This window comes from Chionomys nivalis, chromosome 23 (assembly GCF_950005125.1).
Source record: "Chionomys nivalis chromosome 23, mChiNiv1.1, whole genome shotgun sequence".
NCBI lineage: Eukaryota > Metazoa > Chordata > Mammalia > Rodentia > Cricetidae > Chionomys > Chionomys nivalis.
In genome coordinates this window covers 1,713,231-1,728,105 of record NC_080108.1, presented here as the reverse complement: position 1 = coordinate 1,728,105, position 14,875 = coordinate 1,713,231, and the positions used below count along the sequence as shown (strand labels likewise).

At 42.2% G+C, this 14,875-nt stretch overlaps 1 protein-coding gene across 8 annotated transcripts in view; it reads right to left on the bottom strand.

Annotated features, from left to right (window-relative positions):
- Positions 1 to 280: 280 nt before the first annotated feature.
- Positions 281 to 14,875, bottom strand: part of Emsy (EMSY transcriptional repressor, BRCA2 interacting) — a 70,789-nt gene continuing 56,194 nt past the window's right edge. For 2 of the 8 annotated variants that reach the window (XM_057756075.1, XM_057756078.1), the window contains 6 exons: positions 13,756 to 13,920; positions 11,866 to 12,021; positions 8,545 to 8,696; positions 6,304 to 6,864; positions 4,997 to 5,476; positions 281 to 2,656 (listed from right to left, as the gene is read on the bottom strand). In XM_057756075.1, the coding sequence (XP_057612058.1) occupies positions 2,462 to 2,656; positions 4,997 to 5,476; positions 6,304 to 6,864; positions 8,545 to 8,696; positions 11,866 to 12,021; positions 13,756 to 13,920 (1,709 nt within the window). In that variant the 3' untranslated portion in view covers positions 281 to 2,461. Of the gene's footprint in view, positions 2,657 to 4,996; positions 5,653 to 6,303; positions 6,865 to 8,544; positions 8,697 to 11,865; positions 12,022 to 13,755; positions 13,921 to 14,875 lie in introns of those variants that run through there. The other 6 variants (XM_057756077.1, XM_057756081.1, XM_057756079.1 and 3 more) reach the window with 6 other exon arrangements.

Genomic DNA, 14,875 nt, shown 5'->3' with positions numbered 1-14,875 from the left:
GAAGCAGAGACAGGCAGCTCCTGGGACTGTAGACTGCCAATCTAGACTAGCCAGCTAGCTCCAGATCCCTGCAACAGAAAATAAGGTGGGGGCCAGTTTCAGTGGGTAAAGCCACCTGCGGCCAGGCCTGGCTGCCTGAGTCAGATTCCCAGGACCTAGATGGCAGGAGAGCCGACTCCCACAAGCTGCCCTCCAGACATGTAACATACATAGACATAATAAATACACATATACACATAAATAAAATACATAAAATGTAATTTTTTAAAAAAAAAACAAAAACAAGAACCAGGAAAATGGCTTCTGAGCAACAACCTCAAGGTTGATCTCTGCCCTCCACATACACAGACAAAACCACAATTACACACACTGAATATGTGCCAACAAGAGACAGAGAGAGAGAGAGAAAGGACCCCAGAATCATTCCTGCTTCCCCTCCCCTTCCTTCACAAGCAGGAAGCCCTGTTTGTAAGCTCCAGATGGGTAGGATTTTCCATTTGCTCACTGCAGTATCCTTGGTGGATAGAGCCATACCTGGCACTGAAAAGGGAATGAATATTAGCTCATAAATTCATGCTCTAATTGAAATTAGAACTATTAAAAGAAAAAATAATTAATGTGTGTGTGTGTGTGTACACATGTGACTTTTTAAAAGTAGATTAATTAAACTTATTTGACATTTCAGTTGCTGGAACACAGTAAGGCTAAATTCTCAGAGGGACACTGGTATGCTATGCTCACAGACGATATGAAACATAACTTGTTCAAGTTTGTTCTTCTTTCCTGATCCATGTGAATTCAAAAGGCATTTTATTTTATAAAAACTTACACCTGTAAGCAATGGATTGACCATAACAGAGGGCTGAACCTGGAATACACGGATGCTCTTGGGAGCCCACAAGCCCCGAAAATTGTATGCAAAATCTAACATGTGTACTGGCATGTGCATATTTTTGGTGACTGAGTTCATAGTTTAGTCATATTCTTAAAGATGCCTATGACCCAAGAGAGGTTAGATTCTGTCTCAGCTAGAAACAGCCACAATGGCTGAAACCAATCTGTACTATAATATGCTACCCAACAGCTCCATCTATGGGTGAACAGTTGCCACCTGGTAGAAGAGCAAGCGTGTCTCAGGGACGGATGCTCCTGAGTGCGTCACTCTAGTGTGAGTTATTCACTGCGGCATCCGCAGTGGAGACGCGAAGATGAGGAGGCAGTTGGTAACTTCTACTTATAGTACTTCAGCACCAAAATAACCTGGGCAGTTACGCTGATAAATGTATATACAGTTCAACATTTGTCAGTCTTAAAATGCTTATTTATAGTGAAATTCATATAAAACCGTTAAAAACTTTTCTATTTACACTTTTTAAAAATGAAAAGTATAGTTTCTTTTGCCACAGCTTGTCAAAATTCTTTCCCTCCCATCCCTTACACTTCACTCAACTTGTGATAGACAGCAATCACAGGACCAAAAAACAGCACGTAAACAAACTGCTCCCTAGAAAAGTAAAAACTTAAAAACATTACATTTAGATCTGCAAGTGAACTTTTCCATATTCTTTCAAAGGGGCTTAAACAAAAGTAGTAAAAGTTATTCTCAAAGTCTCAGTCCAACATGGGTGTGCAACTTCGGTGTCAAGAGAGCATAAACGACAGAGTTCATTCTCCTCAACACAGCTCAACATTTCCTTTGGGCTAGACATGTCTTTTCCTTTGCTTTGCAACCAAACCTCCTCCAATCCATCTTCTTAAAGGGGGGAAGGGAGGTATGAAAGCCAGGTGATCTGGCTTCCTAGGACATGTAGGAGAAGGGATTCAGCCTGCTTGGAAACATTTACATTAAATAAATAGGCAAGTGTGGAATACCACAATAAATTAGTATACAACCAAGGAGCATATACAAGCTACCCCAAACACTTCCCGGTCAGCGGTCTGATGTTCACCCTCTGGCAAGGACTCTTCAATGCCAGAACTTCCCTAGGTCTCCATAAACTAACCATGAACTGACCAAATGTAAAATGTTAACCAAATCAATACCTCCAGGGATATGCAAAAACAAATACAATTTTGAAAGAATGTTCAGATACATCATTTCAAAAATACAAACGCTCCACATTTTCCTCCTTTTCCTTTTCATATCCTCTGGTGGCGTCTGCCCAGTGGAAGGCAGCTGGGACCCACTCACAGGAAGTCTTTCCACTCCCAGCTTCAGCAGGATGCCAGGTCTCCATGGGTGTGCACCTTTTCCTTTGTTTTTTTTTTTTCTTTTTCTCTATTTCTTAAAAAGTACATTCCTCCGTGAGTTTTATCTTGTTAAAATGCTGCTCCTGCAGCAACGTCTCATTGGAACGCTGTGTTTCTAAGTCCACAGCCTAAACGAGCAAAGTGCTTTTCTAAGTTTCCCTGGACACTTGGTAACCAAGCAGGCTTTAAAGTGCACTCGGGTGTCTGAAGACTAGGAGCGGTCGGCAGAGTTCTGGGACGGGCTGGGCTCAGTCCCATCCTCCGTGCTACTGTCCACGTCCTGCTCCATTGCCGTCTCGTCGTCATCCAGCTGCTGACTGGTGAAGTTGTTCAGCTCGAGAAGCCCACTGGGCTCTACAACCACGTTGGAGCTGGAGTGACAAGGAATAGCATACTGGGGAATGGCCTGGAAGAGAAGATGCGGGACAGTGTGCTTACAGTGGAGAAAGGTAGCGGGGGATGCACCCCTCCTCGCCCTGAAATAGGCACAGAAAACAGAAAGCTGGCATGGACCAGACAACGTCCACATGGAGCACTGTGCTAGATCTCACACGGCATTCTACTGCATCCCGTGACAATGTTGTATGAATGAGATTATCATTTTCATGTTACAAGTGAGCAACCGTGAGGTGAAAGATGTCCTCAAGGCCACACAGCTGTCAAGGTTAATGCTGGATTCCACCTCAAATCCCATACAACCAAAGTGGCCTTTGTACTCCTTTATTGGGGCCTCTTCTAACAAAGAAGCTAACGGCATATTTAAAAGCTAGGCCTTTTGCTTTGTTTTTTCCATCTTATCTGAATTTTATCAGTTTTGTTTTTTGAGACAGGATCTCACTATGAAATGCTGGCTGGCTTAAAACTCACAGAGATCCACCTGCCTCTGCCTCTCAAGTTATGGGAATAAAAACATGCACCATCACACCCAGCCTGAATGATACAATATTTTGTTTTTCATCTTCAAGATGAATGACTTGTTGCTGACACACAGTTTTAAGCCTCTTCGGTGGTTCGAAGAGGAAACCAACTTGTTTAGTCATAGCAAAACACTTTTATTGCAATTAAGTAATAAAGGTATGCCAAAAATCTGCCATTTAAACAACAACAACAAAAATTACTAGGTTAACACTGGCTGGAGCCCCTTGGTAAGCACTTATTGGTGATTTATGGTCCTACCAGAATCTTTTATCTTCAAAGTTGGGGGGGGGGGGTCTCAAGTATCCCAAACTGGCCTTGAACAGACTATGTAGCTGGGATGACCTTAAACTTCCCATCCTCCTGCCTCTACTTTCCACGTGTGGGGATTATAAGCATGCACTACCACGCATGGAATATCAGCTATATCACACTTCTCTCTTAATCCTGGACATGAATAAATTGCATTTTCATTCCTGCTAATACAATGCAGAAAAACATTTCAACTAAGCCACCCCAAATGAGTATGGCCATCTAAGCCCCCAGATGTCACAATCCATTTCAGTAAAACCAGTAAGAGTTACCATCTGTTGGTCACACACTGAGGCAGTCACCGTGCTAGGTGTCCCTTACACACACTCTACAAATGAGGCATCACTACTCCCACGCCCGACGAGGAGACTGAGACGAGAGTGACGTCAGCAGTGCAGGCCACAGTCCTGAGTGGCAAAACCAGAAACCACAACAGTCCACCTCTTCAGGGAAAAGACCAGCAACCACAACAAAACCTTTTGTTAAGAAATATGTAATTCACTAAATTATTTTTTATAGATGGGAAAAATAATTGAATTTAACAGCTACTTTTGACACATCTTAATTATCAGCCCTCGTATTTAATGTCCCATTTGGTTTAATTATGGTCAATCTGCATTCTTGCAAATGGGAAGTTTATTTATGAACTTTGAAGCACACAGCAGTGGCTCTACGCCAATTCCAGAGTCTCCACAGGTCTGTAAGTGGGAACTCTCAGTGAACTGAAATGGGCTGCTCTCCTACTGTGCAAACTATGTACCAGTTCGGAACAAATAAAAACTGCCAATATCAAGGAAAATAAGTCTTAAAATCTTGCATTTAGAGACTGAAATAAAACACAACCCCTAAAGGCTAGTCTGACTCAGTCTGAGTCATCAACCTTAACCTATAACACAGAATGGCGGATGGCTTTTAGGACAGACGATAAAGGCGGAGGAGGAGACTCCGGTGAACTGCCATGGTGGCGACAACACCTCAACAAGGTGATCAAATAACACTGACACACGAAGCAAAGGTTATGGTTGTGCCAAGTTAGACACACACATGGGGAGTGTGTTTCTGCAGACATTCCAGCCTGCTGAAGTTGACTATTCTGGGAACCACAAATTCAGATGAGGAACAAGAAATGTTTACCAAGTGTCCCTGAAATCCAGCTGAACAGAAGTGCAAACACTTATATTCCAGTTTGTCAGACCACGCAGCCCAAAATGTGAGCCTCGGAAAGCAATGACCTTGTGAGTGACATGAAATCAGGGTGACACAAAGACACGGTCCCTGAGTCACACTGCGCTGTGTGATCATATCTACCAAGTCTGTGATTGCTTTCAAAACAAACAACAACAATAAAAAACACGAAATATAAATTAGTATATTGTAATAGTCTCTAAACCAACTCAAAGAAAACCTATCTCTGCTTTTTGTTATCACCTTAGAGTGGCTAGTCTGGTGACACCCCAAAATGTATCAAACCCACAACCTCCCATCTGCCCAAGGCATCTGTTTTCCTTCCGGGTCTTACCTGGATGATAATTTCTGTTGGGCTCTCTTCAGCTTTCTTTTGGCCTACATTCTGAATACGCATGAACTGGCCTGTCGCAGGCACTCCTGCTGCTTCCAGCTTTCTGGTCGTTAGGGAAGGGCCAACAGCAGATGGACTTGAACAGGACTCTCTACATTTCGCCATCCCTGCCACCACCACGTGGGCGGAGGGCAAAGCTCCTGCCTCACCAGCGAGCACACTGGTGGCTAGAGCCTTCTTTGGGGGATCCACTACCATGTGTTCTACATTTGTATCAATCTGAGCTTCCATCAAAGACATTTGCAAAATGTCTGACACTGCTGTCTTCTCAGAGGCCTGAATGGGAGGTATGCTTGTAACTGGTGACGTCAGCTTAGGAACAGAACTGCCACCAGATATCTTTGTAACTGTGGGAGGCTGGCGCCCCTCAAATGTTATCTTTGTAACAGAGGATCCTTGGGTTATAATTGGCTGCTCCACCTGAAAACAAATTGGGGTTGTGTGTATTATAGCTACATCTCTTTGAGGAAAAACTAATCAAACACTCCAGAAAATATGGTAAAAGAAACATTTGTGCAGTATACTAGAAGACATTTTGAAGCTCCATGTTTTAGTAAGAGGGCTGGATGGGAAGGATCTGTTTTCTTTTAAGGAACCTAGGGAAAGAGGAGGGGTTGAAAGAACCTTTGTTCAGCCAGCCAAGCTTTGAGGCAGTAAAGGAAAAAAAAAAAAATCACAGCAGCCTAGTTTTTCTGAGATTTACATCCCGAGATACCTTCGACCCGCTCAAATGATTTCACATAATCTACTTTTAAAATTAAAAGTGAGTTGGATTTTTCAATCTTTTCCTTCAAAGTACAACTGTACAAACATATTCTATATATGTATTTGCAATATATAAATATATACATATATACACACACACATATCAGTCCAGAATTATCAATTAGTGCTAATAAAATTTTTCTTTTGATTATCCACATATTTCTTCTGTTATCTAGGTGATAAATCTAGAGGGTAAATTCATCAACTAGATGAAAGGAAGACAGATGGTCAATTTCGTTCCTTAAAAGCCTGCGGTTTACTTAGCTGACGTGATTCTTTAGAAACGGCCTAGGAAAAGCCCAGCTCTCAGAGTGCTTTTCCCCCAACACCAACACCAGCATAATGAAGCTTTGGGGTTCCCTTGCTTGGAGGAAGCACTGCTGGCTGTGATGACAACCTTAAAAAACAAAACAAAAAACCTCACCTATGCCCAACCCCCGCGAACAGAGAAGTAATTTTGCAAGCTATCAAAATTCTGTTACCTGGCTTGCCGGTTGTTTCTCTGATGACGTTGAGAGCGCCATTTGGCTCTGGGGAGTTTGGGGTTGCACGTAGATTTTTGGTTGGTTTGGAGCTTGCTGTAGTTTAGGGAGCTGCTGCGTGGTTTTCACAGCAAGCACCTGTACTACAGTTTGTGGGGGCTGTGCCATTAAGGTAGGAAGCTGCCTGTCTTTGGCCACCACGGGATGCTGTGTGTGTTGTGCATCTGGCTTGGGCTGTGCTTGTTCCTGCTGGAGAGGACTCAGTTTCTGATGTCTGATGGAGAGCTGGGGCATCTGCGTGAGCTTGTGCTGGAGCTGGTCTGCCTGCAGGTGGAGGGTCTGCTTCTGCTTGGTCTGGAAGCACTGCAGAGTCTTCACTTGCAGCTGAGTCTGCTCCAGCTGGGGGCTAAGTTTCTGCTGTTTAGCTGACTGAGACTGAGTCAGGGCAGATCGGTAAAACAGACCTGTCTGAGGATCCAATGTGTCCATCTCTTCAACCTCACCCTCCTCAGTTCCAAGTTCCTCACTGTGTTTGGTAAAAGCAGTGTGACTGCTTAATGCCTAAGTAAAAGAGACACAAAATAAGAATGAAATAAGAAAAAACAAACGAACAAACAAAAACCACCTACAGTGTCACATTTTTCTTGAACTGGAAAATATTAGAGATTCATTCTGATATTTTTAGAGGAGCCTAAAGAGACTACAAAGCTTCATGGGCTTTTAATCAAAACCCATATTTTGAACTCTCAAACAGTAATTACTTCAAAATCCAGTCCACTCATTATTACACAGAAAGTCCTGGAGAACCCCAAACCTATAGATTAGGGGAATGAGGTGCCCTGAAGAACAGGTGGCTCCCCAGGTCAGGATCCACACTTCAGCCTGTGCTTGAGGGACACTCACCTGTCTAAAGGCTGCAAAACCAAGGCTTGGGAAAGCCCTCTTTAGCCACATGCATGCCCTTAGCCCCAAAGGTCAGCTGGGCTGTCTTGGAGATACGTCCACCCCAATCTCCACAGCAGGTCTCTCTGAGGAGAGGTTGTGTCACCTCAGAGTCCAGACTCACTAGGCCACAGCTTCCTAGAGGCCTGCTTCCTAGAAGGGAGTGAGCCAGGGGACAAGGCATTCTTCTTCGTGGGCAAGGAGACTGACCGCCCAGGGTCAGTTCATCTTAACTGTGCTCTAGCTATCTAGCACTGAGGGCAATTGTTAGAGCCAGGCTCTCTGGCCTCTCTGTATATAAGAAAGATCAACGTCAGGACCTACCAGTGAAGGACAGACTAAGAGCTCCCACCCAGTGAAATCTTGAGACAGGTGGCTTTCCTTCGGGACACAACAAAATCCACCTTATCCTAGCTTTCCTGCTGCCTTGTCATACAGTACACCATTACTCTAACTTCAAAAGTGGAACGTGCCCTTGGATCAGACTTGATACACACACAGTTGTGGTTCAGCGCCTCTTCACTATCTTTCGGGTTTAACTGCTGGCAGCCAAGTGACTAAGGAAAGTCACAGCCAAATCTGATACCCACAATGAAGCTATGAGGCAGAAATGTCACTATAGGTTTAAATCACGGTTCTGCCACCTGGAGCAAGTTACATGATTTTGGCTAGAAAGAGGTAAGATATACCTACCTTTCAAAATCATAGTAAGGTGTACTTACAGCTCAAAACATGTCGTCACACAAAAATCAACTTAACAGCATAGCTTTCTTTTTCCTCACTAGCCTGAATACCAGGTTCCTATCTGATATCAATTCATTTCCTTCCTGTTGAATCTTCTTTTACTGGTCACACATAATTAAAGCAGTAAAATATTTCTTTCCTTTCTTGTTCATAATGGCCTCATGAGGATTCATTATAAAGTATAAAATAAAAGCAAAAACAAACTTAGCAAACAGCTGAACAAGTCAAATGCTACTTCGTTTTGAAAAATCTTACTTATACCATTAGTAAATCCGTCTGCAATAGTAAGAGACACAGAGACAGTGACCAACTCTGAAGTTAGGAGACTCACCCAGACAACCCCAACCCTTCTGAAATGCCAAGAGTCTCTGCAATGTTAAAAACAAAAAAATACTGCTTTCTAATTATCTCCTGGTGTCCAGACCCCAATTCAGATTATTCGTTCCTCACAGATGGATGAGTTACACATACATCCTACAACTCAGATAGAAAATAAATGAACCTTATTTCGGGAATAAAGAGGTTACAGAACATAAGAAGAAAAAGAAGAGATACCTGTTGCATAATGTGGGTGATTGCTCCAGGGGAAGACGCTGGGATGGACTTTACCACAACTGAAGTCTGTGTCGCAGTCTGTGACTGAGCCACATGTTGGAGCAGGGTCCGCTGGGGCTGGGAAGGCTGTTGGGGCTGGGACCGATGGCTGACTGAAAACAGAGGAGGTGGGTGATGTTTCCTCAGAAATCACCACAGCAACGGTAAGCAGTGACCATCATTTTAAACACACACATGAACTTGTATCTAGGAACTCTGTAAACCCTAAGAGCTTCTTATGAAACCACTTCCTCATCTGCAAAATGGGAACAGAGCCACTGTATGCGGAGGGGATGTGCAGAGAGGCACCGTGAGAACTTGCCTTTAAAGCAGCGCCCTCTTGTGTTTTCTCTAGCGACTTTAGCCCACTGAACTCATAGGGAAACAAAGCGTTTCCGCAGCCCCAGACACAGCATTAAGGGAAGCGAGAACGAGTGCAATCCAAACACTAAAACACTAGCACTCTCCTCTACGTGAAGAGAACGTCACAGGACAAAACAACGCTGCGCAAGGATCCCGTCTCACTCTGCTCCAACCACTCCTGTGAATTTGGAGCCACTTGGTTTCTATTAAAGCACCAAAACTCGGAGCCTGACTGTTTACCTGTGTTTCAGTGGAATAATAAAAATTTGCTTTTTTTCTTACAAAAGGCAAATGAAAAAAAATGGGTTGAAATTGGTCCTTAAACAAAGGATCAACAGAAAAAAAGGTTGCTCTGCCTGCCACCTCAGTTTTAGCTCAAACAGAGCAGCAAGAGTGAAGCTGGAGGGATCAACCCCACATCCTCCTCTCCCAACACAGGGCTCATTCACACTACTCATCTCTATAGATGTCATCATTTACCTGCCTCATTTTCTTCTTTTTTAAAATTTATTTATTTTTATTTATGTGCATTGGTGTTTTGCCATGGGTGTTGGGTCTCCTGGAACCAGTTTCACACAGGTGTAAGCGGCCATGTGGGTGCGGGGAATTGAACTTAGGTCCTCTGGAAGAACAGTCAAGTGTTCTTAACTGCTGAGCCATCTCTCCAGCCCCACATTGGTCTCAACTTCAAGTTTTAACAGTATAGACACTTGCTACATCCAAACGCATAGAACACTCAAATGCCTTTAGTTACTGGGAAGGAAACCCTTGAATCAAGAACAGGTAAAAAACAAATCTGTAAATGAGCTAAGAGTTTTGAGAGTATGAAAACTCCTCCAATAACCCATAACTGTAAGGTTATGTAGCTTAGCTTCAATTTCAAGGAGCTTTGCTCCATGCTTAGAAAGAGTGAGCTGGACCTAAGAGCAAAGCGTGTGTGTGGTGGTCTAAGGACTAGAGTCCAGCTATGACTGGTCACAATGCTCTTCTTTATACACTCACAAATGCAGCTGATGCGCCATGAGGTTACAGACAGCATCCCCTGGACTCCTCTTATGCTGTGGTGGACTACCTCACTGCATTTCACAGTATGCTTTTATGTGTATTTTAGATTATATGACTTAATAATCTTCCACATAGTCTCAGCTAAACTGAAAATAAAGACCCAGGATTTACATTTAAAGTACTACTGAAATCATTTACAATAGAACTAAATAGGAAAAAAAAATTATGACATTAAACTCAAGCAAGCAAATCAATGAAAATTTTAAATGAAAGCAATATAAAAATGAATGACATCTGAAACATAACAATAAATTTCTGATGAAAATGTTTAATTATATAGACCATTTTGATACCCATACTAGCTTTCATAATTATTACAGTAAGCTTTTTTTTTTAAAGATTTATTCACTCATTAATTTATTTATTTTGGAGTGTGTGTGTGTGTGTGTGTGTGTGTGTGTGTGTATGTGTGAGCGCGTGCGCGCGCCATATATATCTGGGTGCCTACAGGGACTAAAGGAAGGTGTTTGATAACGTGGATCTTAAGTTATTACAGGGGATTGTGAACCACTGAATATGGGTACTGGGAAGCAAACTTAGGATCTCTGGAAAAGCAGTATCCATACTTAACTGCTGAGTCATCTCTCCAGTCCCAGTAGTAAGACTTTTTTAATTAAAGAAACAAATTAGACTTAACAAAAGATCAAAAAATACTATGTAAAAATAATTCTCCCTCAAGTTTCTATTAATATTTTCTTAACAGATGCTCATATGTAGGTCACTAAAGTTCAGTGACCCCAACACTAGCACTCACTGCAGAACCGACACTGCTGTAGGCGTGAGAGGTGGGGACAGGGACGGAGGCCGTGGAAGGGCCTTTCTGAGACACATGGCGCGACCTTAGCTGCCACAGAAGCCCCACACAGTCATCCATTTCTTTAGACAGTTCTTTTTTTTTCTTCAGCAAAGAGTTCGGTTTCCCTCTACTTTGCAAAATAACCTTTCTTTCCCTTCGCTAAGTGGAGCTTACCTTCCCTCTACCAGAGCAAAGCAGAGCAGAGCAGAGCAGAGCGCATCCATTTAAGTAGTTCCCCATAACTAATCATCATCTACCTTTCATTATGCTACACATGGATGCACACCACTTACCTAGAAGGGGAAAAGCAATCTCTGTCCCCTCAGTGCATTCTGAAAAGGATAAGTCAGGAAAGAAATCATAGGTCTTTCATCTAGTCACTACGTGTTTGTCTAGGCTCCTGGAGTTCTCCAGCACACCGGCCTCTGCACCAATGGCTTTCTGCTAAGTATCTGTGAAGTTGATCGTTTTCTATTATCGTCACTGGATTTTCTTCCTGGGCAGTTTCACCCATCAGTCTCAGTATCTGCTCAATAACACTAAAGAACTCCTGTTTCCCTATGGCCTCTGGAATCTTCAGATACCGGAAACTTTACCTTCTCCCTTAACCATTGCTTAGACAAACCCCTGGTGTGTCTGCTCTCTTCCAGCCTGGGTTACTCACATCATGAGCTCCATCAGTTCTCAAGCTAAGTAAGTGTTCAATATTCCAGGTGTGACCTCACCTGAATGCAAGACAAAGAATTTCACTTCTCCATAAGTACCATCCCCAAAATCTCATTAGTATTCGGTTGCTGGACCACAGGTAAATATCTAATCTGCTTCGTGTGTGTGTGTGTGTGTGTGTGTGTGTGTGTGTGTGTGTGTGTGTGTGCGGAAAGAGAGAGAGAATGATTGAGATTAAAAGGTCAGGGAAACCCCCAAAGATGATGCCGATCTGCTCTGAAAACAAACAGGAGAAGAGCTAAGATATAAAGGTATGTCCTCCCCCACATGAGCACCCATGAGATCCACAAAGGCAGCACTACCTTAATACTATGTTGCAAGAGGACACCTACCAGTGGTGATGTATTCAGCAACTAGTTCTGACTCTACCACAGCAATGGATGGACTCTCAGGAGAATGTCTCTTTTCCTGGGTCATCTGAATAGGTACTGCCATTTGACTCAAGTCAATAGTGGGTTGTCTTGGTTTAGATTCCAATTTTTCCTTTACTGCATAAAAAAGTCGGGGAAAAGTTAACTTTTATTATAAACAAATACTAAAACCAGAGTTGTCTATGGGAATAATGAACCAGACCTCTGGGGTGCCACAATGCAGTGACTAGAAAGACAATGAAATAAAAACTGCAGACTGCTCAGTGTGGTTGGGTAGCCTGCAGCCTGCATAACCACGCCCAGCAGCCTACAATACTTCCTAGTCAGTCACACTCAAGTCCCCCTGTTACTCCAGACAGCCAGCTGTTTCTCTTTACATACTCCTCCCAGGATGTTATTCCATTGTATCCTCAGTACACGACAGACAGCACGATCTGCTCTGGGGCATACCCCAGAATAGCACCTCCCATTGATTGACTACTTCATCTGACCTACTCAAAATCTAAGGGCCGGGAATGGCACCCAGAGGTCAGGTGCTTGTCCAGCACAGCACAAGGGGGAAATTCATATAGCCTTTACTGAGGGAGGATTGCAGAGTTCAGTGTTGACCTGGGCAATATCCAGGCCAGCTTGAGCTATAGAGTGAGACCGTGTTTGTGTGTGTGTGTGTGTGTGTGTGTGTGTGTGTGTGTGTGTATTTTAAGGTATGGTCAAAAAAGTGTTATAAGTCTTTAATGACTTTTAAAGAATAAAACAAAGTTTTTCACTGTTAGGATAAAAATAGGTTCTCTGCTTATGAGTCTAAAATGTCTGATAAAACAGCCTCTAATTAATACAGATAGTGCATATGTATAAATGTATTTAATTTATACATATAGTAGTATATGCATAGATATATTTTTCAACTTCTTACCACTTTTTCAACAAAATCTCTTTACTCAACATTCCTATCTATATAAATGATTGATGGAAATGGTTGAATCTGTCAAAGACAAGCAGCTAAAAAATGTACCCAAGGCTAAAAAAATAATATTACTAGAAGGAATCATCTACAATTTATATCAAATATAAGTATACAGTTTAGCATAGAATTTACAATACACAGTTTTCAGTAACTAAGTCCACTAAAAGACAGCTCCCACCAAGAGCAGAATCAGACAAAAGAAAACAATCATTTTAAACAAAGAAGCCAAACCCTGCTGTGATCCTGGCCCTGACCAGGATCCTGCCACTGAACAAGTGGGTAACCTTCCTCAATGTCAGCTAGCTTCTCCAAAACATGAAAGGGTTAGATGAGATCATCAATACAACCCCCAAAATATTGACATAAATGTCCTATTATAGCAGAAAACTCAGTGTAACTTACATAGGGGTGTCCTAGAAGATATCAAAGATATTTAGTAACTACAAACACCGAAAGGCTCTTACTACACACAAACACTCTAGTGGATAACCTACACAAGAAGTAAATAAATCAATCAATCTGAAAATAAGGTGAGAACATGTGCATGTTTACAATCAAGTCTAATGGCATTTTATGGTGCAAAATTGCTCTGGCAGCATCAATGAGGACAGCAGGGACCCTTCGATCTGTGTCCCGCTTGTGCTTACAAGTGACAAGCCCATCCCTCCTGCTGGCAAGAGGACTGTCCATCTGAAACAGAAGTCAGCCCTGTCTGTCTGTCTTCTAATGACAACTCTCCATCTATACATCGCACTCCGACGTGTATCTTAAGGAAAAGTGATTACAAACAAGTCCAGAAGAGGAGAAACTATGCAACAGTGGTGTATTCCAGCACAACCCGTCTCTAGAGAAAACATGCTTCATCAGCTGAGCATGTGAGTTCATACCTGTTGTCTGTTGGAGTTCTAACAGAGCTTTGATTGTTGAAGTAGCTGATTGTGATTCACTGGATACATCCTGATATATTATGGTAGGGCTAGTCTCCATTGCAATCTCATGTTCTGACCAATCCTGACGCCGGGAAGCAATTACATGAACTACAGGCTGGGAATCTGTTTTATATTAGTTAAAAAAAAACAAACCCTATAAACAAAGTTTCTCTTAAAATAAAGCAATTTTTTATCTTCGTATTTAATGTAAACGTCACACTTGACTTCTCTAAGAAGACTGCAGCTATCAGAAGGCACACTGTCTCTCACTTCTGAGCTCACTTATTCATTCACTCACTTAGTTTACACTGGACACCTAAATATCAGGATCTACATTTAAAGGTTCAAGAAACCCACAGAATAATCCAAGAATGCTCAAAAAGCACACAGTCTATTTGAGGAGACAAACATGTAAAAAGACAGTACAATTCAATATGCTAACTGCTGCCTACACAGGTGTGCATCTATAAAGGTGAATGCTTGTTTGTGTTTACCAAAAGCAAAACATTCTAAGAGACTAGCTTTCCCCAGTGCACATGAAAATGTTTCTATATAAAGCCTGAGTACTTGGGACAGTAAGGAAAGAGAGACAGTCTAGAAAGATCATGACGTAACACAAGTCTAACAGGTCAAAGCCAGGTGAAAAGCTTCAACCCTGTCAGTTACTAGCAAGATGATTCTTTGGGTCTTAGCTCTACTGTTGAATAAGAACAAGACTGGTGGGTATAACGCATTGAGTCTGTGATGCTAATGACATTCCGAGGAATACCTTAGGCAATGGTGTCACTGTGAGAACATTTCCATACTGAGAAGAAATAACTTGCTTCATGTCAGCTACACAGCACACCCTAAAACTGTCATCATATATTTACAGTCCACTGCAGAGCAAAACATTATTATAAGGTGTATGATGATATATAAATAATCTTAATAAACTATAAAGGTCAGCAGAAATGTGGTTGTTGGGAGGTGACTGAAAACTCGATTCTATTTAAGTTGGTTGGAAAATAAATTCCAGCACTAGAAGTTCTTTATGTCCAAGCTGTGGAGGCACACACAGAAATACAGAATGTGCACC